Here is a 5234-nt window from a genome sequence, read left to right as displayed (position 1 = left end):
GAGGGAAATGACAAGTTAAAAAACATATATACCTTATTAAAAGTCAAGCTGAAGCAGAAGACTGAATTTGCATTAAATCAACTATGATGAAGAAGATAATAGCCAACAATTCTGGAACACTTTCTGTGTGAATAGGTGTATTTAAATGTGCTTTGTTCTATTAATGAACCATTACAACACCCTATGAGGTAGGTTCAGTTGTTACCCTCATTCTGCAGATGAAGAAACTAAGACATGAAATGGTTAAGTATCTTGCTCAAGAGCAAAGCTAGTAGTAATGATAGAGCCTACATTTAAATTTAGGTGATTTCTCTACACATACTATTCTCTTAGCCACTGTGCCTCTCAACATGTAATGATACCACTTTGTACAAATGTGTAACTTTTCCCACCAGTATTCTACTGAGAATATAAATTTAAAAGGGAATTTTAAGTGCTAATTCAAGATTGGTATAAAAATAGGTACCACATATCTATCCATGCTGTCGCTAAGGGTAAATTTTTCTTTCCATATCTATCCATGCTGTCGCAAAGGGTAAATTTTTCTTTCCTCTTACAGCAGAGTAGTATTCCATTGTGTAAATGTATCACAACTTTCTTATCTACTATGCTAAGTCAAATAAGCCAATCAGAGAAAGACAAGTACCATATGATTTCACTCATATGTGGAATTTAATGAACAAACTGAACTACCAAGCAAAATAGGGACACACTCATAGATGGAGAGCAGGCAGATAACTGGGGGATGGGGGAGGTGTGGGAAGGGATAGAGCAATAAAGAAAAAAATAAGAGAGAACTCATGGACATGGACAACAGTATGGTGATTGCAGGGTGGAGAGGGGTGGGTGGAGAGGGAAGAGGGCATAGAGGGGATAAAAGGTGATGGGGAAAATTGAATTACAAAAAAAGTATATAAAATAAAAAACAGGTACCACAGAGATCTGAACATCAGCTATTGGATTTAGCCTAAGAAAGGAATAAAAGAAACCAAGAAGAGCTGACAGATTGGGAGAAATTAAGAACTGGCAGAGGCCCCTGAGATTAAAAGCAATTTTGATGTAGAAAAAATCCTAAAAGTGTTGGAATTCTCTCTCAAGAGATAAATTTAATCTCAGGGTGGGATATTAAATTCTGTCATTTCTGAGCCAGAGCAGAAACCCAGGCGCCTCACTTCATCGTCTGTCCTCCCAAGTGCTTTCTCACAGTAGAGCAAGTCAGTCACAAAGGTAGCCAACAGAAAAATCTAAACAATATAACTGTTTAAAAGTTGATGAAATCCTGGTAAAACAAGGGAAGTATAAGGGAACTAAACTTTAGCAAGGAGATATATCAAGGAGTAGAGGTAAACCTTTGAGTTATAGAAGTAACCATCAGGAGAACTGAAAACAGAGATTGTTTTATAAAGCAGTTGCCTCTGAGGAAGGGGACTGCAGCTTTTCATCGTAAGTCCTTCTGTAGTGCTATGCATGGATAGCTTCTTTAAAAAGCAAAGTGAATATGGATTGCGGAAGCTAAGTCAAATGAAAAATTGGACTTTCTTTCATTGAAAGTACTAAGATGACATATATGACGTTTTAGTCTATAACAATATAAGGAACATTGCAACCCATGGATCAGAACTATTAAGGAAAGAAAGCAAACAGAAAACTTTAGGTCAAGATATTATTATGAACTAATGCTTTAAACTACCCTTCTACTCCAGAAATATGGGAATTCTGAATACATATTATGTCTTTACACACACACATATATACATACATTGCACACACAGTGAAGGAGAGAAGAAGAAGAAAGGATTGCAGAAGAGAGAGGGCTAGTGAGGAAGGGGGAAAGGGAAGGGTATGCATTAGCATTCTCAAAAACAAAATAAATATCTTTAAGAGACAAAAAAAAATACAAAAGTAATTGTAGGAATACAGGCCTAGAAATAGCCAGTGATTGCAAGAAGTATGTTTTCAGGGTAAAAGGAACTAAAAGCTTTTCAACTGGACCCACTTATGAAAGGAAAGTGAAAAAAATGTCATAAATATATAGATAAAATTTCTTATAATGTGAATAAATTTGTATCCTTTTTGTATGACATATTTTATAAAACCAATAAAGAAAACTGAAATTTTTTAGAAGAAGTATATTGTAGAGGGCTTAACAGAAATGGGTGGGAAGGGTAAAAAGTGAAAACACACAGAAAATAGTATGAGAATAGAAAATTAGAAAAAAAATGGGAAGTAATTTGTCTTTAACCAAGGATTAAAGAATGAGTGGAACAATTAAAAGAAACTTGTCTTAAAAGATTTTCTTTTAGCCTTGTCAGTGTGGCTTAGTGGTTGAATATTGACCTATGGACCCATTCCTTGTCAGGGCATGTGCCAGGTTGCAGGCTCCATGTGGAGGTGTGCAGGAGGCAAACCCCCATTGTGGGGCATGCAGGAGGCAGCCGATAATTGATTCTCTCTCATCATTGATGTTTCTATCTCTCTCTCCCTCTCCCTTCCTCTCTGAAATCAATAAAAATATTTTAAAAGGTTTTTATTTTAGGTTATGTTGTTTTGACATTTTAACTGTTAAAAAGTCTCAGATATTATCTAGTCTTATGCCATGAAGTTTATAAATGAGTATCAAAGACCCAAGGGACATAGATATCTTACCCTTGGGCTAAAAACTACTAACATCTTATGATGTTGCTATTGCCTTTGTAATCGGTTAAGGAATGTGTACAAATGATGTGTCAAATCATTCTCTTGTAGGGACCTTCAGGTATTGAGGGAGAGTCTGGTCTACAAGGAGAGCCAGGTGCAAAGGTAACCTTCCTATGTGGTAAAGGCAGACGGGCCAGGTGTGTGTGTGTATAGGGGGATGGGAGGGGGCCTCTAAACTTCACCATTGAATCCCCTATGTTGGCCACCTTTTGGCAAAACCACCTTGAAAGTAGGTGAAGGACAGCAGAAAAAAATGGAAAGTATCCTCAAATGAGCCAGAAAAAAAATTTTGTCAGAAAAATATTATCTGTATATGTGTGTATAGATAATATATATACATATTTTTATATATGAGAAGGTATACAAAACTAATGAGCAAAATATCAGTAAATTAGTCTGGAGAAAAGGAAACAATGAGAAGTGTTTCAGAACCGCTATTCCCGTGGTATGCCCCCATAATTATTAAACGTCAAGGTTCAATAGACAGAGCTTACTCTTTCACTTTGTGTCTTCAGGGAGGTGTTGGACCTGCAGGCACTGCTGGAGTTACTGGGGAGCCAGGGTTACGGGTGAGGATCTACGAGAAACCATTTTAGTGCACTGCCCAACTATTTTAGACACTCAAAATCTAGCCTAAAGACCTCAAGAATTGCATAATAAACTTTTCTGTTGCATTTAGAAAATGTGTCTGTATTTTGTAATTTCAAAGCTCCATGCCAAACTCTGTTCATATTGTGATTTGGTAGCATTTAGAGTCCTAACCTCATATGTCCTTTTCTCAGAATCAGGTGTACTCTGCAGAGCCCTTGCCAGATGTTACAGATTATCACCAATGTTAGCGTTAAAAAAAATTCACAAGAACTTTTCTGTTGCATTTAGAAAATGTGTCTGTATTTTGTAATTTCAAAGCTCCATGCCAAACTCTGTTCATATTGTGATTTGGTAGCATTTAGAGTCCTAACCTCATATGTCCTTTTCTCAGAATCAGGTGTACTCTGCAGAGCCCTTGCCAGATGTTACAGATTATCACCAATGTTAGCATTAAAAAAAATTCACAATTGATCACTAGTTGATTACTAGTGATCAACTCTCAGTCTATTTCCTAACCTCACAAGACAGACAAAAGATTGAAATCCAATTTATATTGAAACATAACTAGTCATGTAAGCTCATTCAAGGAAATAATTGCAAATAGTTGTAAATAGATAGCTTACACAAGTTATTCTAATAAAGACAGTCTTTAATTTGATCTGTGGTAAGTTCTTTCCTAAGATAACAGTGCCTACATAATTTTGAGACATTTGTTTACTAAGAACCAAAGTAGGGAGATATATTTTGCATCCAGTTTCTTCTATATTTTTCTCTTTTTTTGCAGGAGGGTGGGGCAGGCAGTGTGGCATCAGAGTAATGCAAGTGTCAGTGGTGGGAGCAGTGAGACAACTGTGAAGATGCATTGATTAATTTACTTTCAAATAGTTCAGGTAGCAAGAGAACCAGTGCTACTTTATTAGCTTCACAAAGCATGGCGCTGCCTGTCTATGAGTTCTGATCTATAAGACAGCTTCTTGATGTATCAGGGTCTCACTGTTGCTTCTCCTTTGTAAAAATAGACTCTAAAAATAAGGTACACTGAATTTAATGGAATTAAGTTTTTATTAATCCCTGTCACTTTAGCATAGCAAAGTACTATGATTTTATGAGTTGTGGTGTTTGCAGTTCTTAAACTCAGAAACAGAGGTCTAACTGTATAAATTACCAAAGCTGCCAACTGAATATATATTACCTTTTATTATCTAAAAGTTACTGCTTGTCGGGGGCCATCTTGTAATTTGAATTCACAACACTATGACTCCTTAAATCATGTTTAGAGCTGTTCTAGAAAAATGAAATCATGCTTCTATACTGTCAAATATTCCTTATAAATAAAGTAGTTTATGCATTGACTATTTCTATAGTCACCAGAAGTAGGAATAGATGCTGCTTTCTATAGATACCAGAAGCAACAAAAAATAAAATAAAATGATTTAGCAAAATAATAAATTTTACTGTTTCTGCTACAAAATAGGGTGAGCCTGGAGCTCCTGGAGAAGAAGGTCTCCAAGGAAAAGATGGATTAAAGGTAAATTATACTTTTAATATTATGTATAAAGTAGATGTTTTGTGAAATCTTTAAACTTTTATACAAAGTGGGGCAAAAGTAGGTTTACAGTTGTGAGTATGTGAAACAGAGCTTATTAATTAATTATTGTGTTGTTATTCTTACAGTTGTGAGTATGTGAAACAGAGTTTATTAATTAATTATTGTATTGTTATTATTTTGTTGTTGTTAATCCTTACGTGAGGATATTTTTCTCATTGATTTTTAAAGAGAGTGGAAGGGAGGGAGAGAGGCGAAGAAAGAGAGAAAAACTTCAATGTGAGAGAGACACCTCGATTGGCTGCCTCGTGCAAAAGCAGGGGAATGATCCTGCAACTCAGTTATGTGCTCTTAACCAGGAATTAATCCATGACTCTTCCATGCCTAGGTTGACGTCTAC

The 5234-nt window shown here is 35.8% G+C and overlaps 1 protein-coding gene across 1 annotated transcript in view; it reads left to right on the top strand.

Annotated features, from left to right (window-relative positions):
* Window positions 1-5234, top strand: part of COL24A1 (collagen type XXIV alpha 1) — a 311443-nt gene that overhangs the window by 205648 nt on the left and 100561 nt on the right. The window contains exons 33-35 of the mRNA XM_015572114.1: window positions 2746-2799; window positions 3213-3266; window positions 4763-4816. Of these exons, the coding sequence (XP_015427600.1) occupies window positions 2746-2799; window positions 3213-3266; window positions 4763-4816 (162 nt within the window). The remainder of the gene's footprint in view (window positions 1-2745; window positions 2800-3212; window positions 3267-4762; window positions 4817-5234) is intronic.

The sequence above is a fragment of the Myotis davidii genome, unplaced genomic scaffold, assembly GCF_000327345.1.
Source record: "Myotis davidii unplaced genomic scaffold, ASM32734v1 scaffold162, whole genome shotgun sequence".
Classification (NCBI taxonomy): Eukaryota; Metazoa; Chordata; class Mammalia; order Chiroptera; family Vespertilionidae; genus Myotis; species Myotis davidii.
This window is presented reverse-complemented; position numbering and strand designations above follow the sequence as displayed.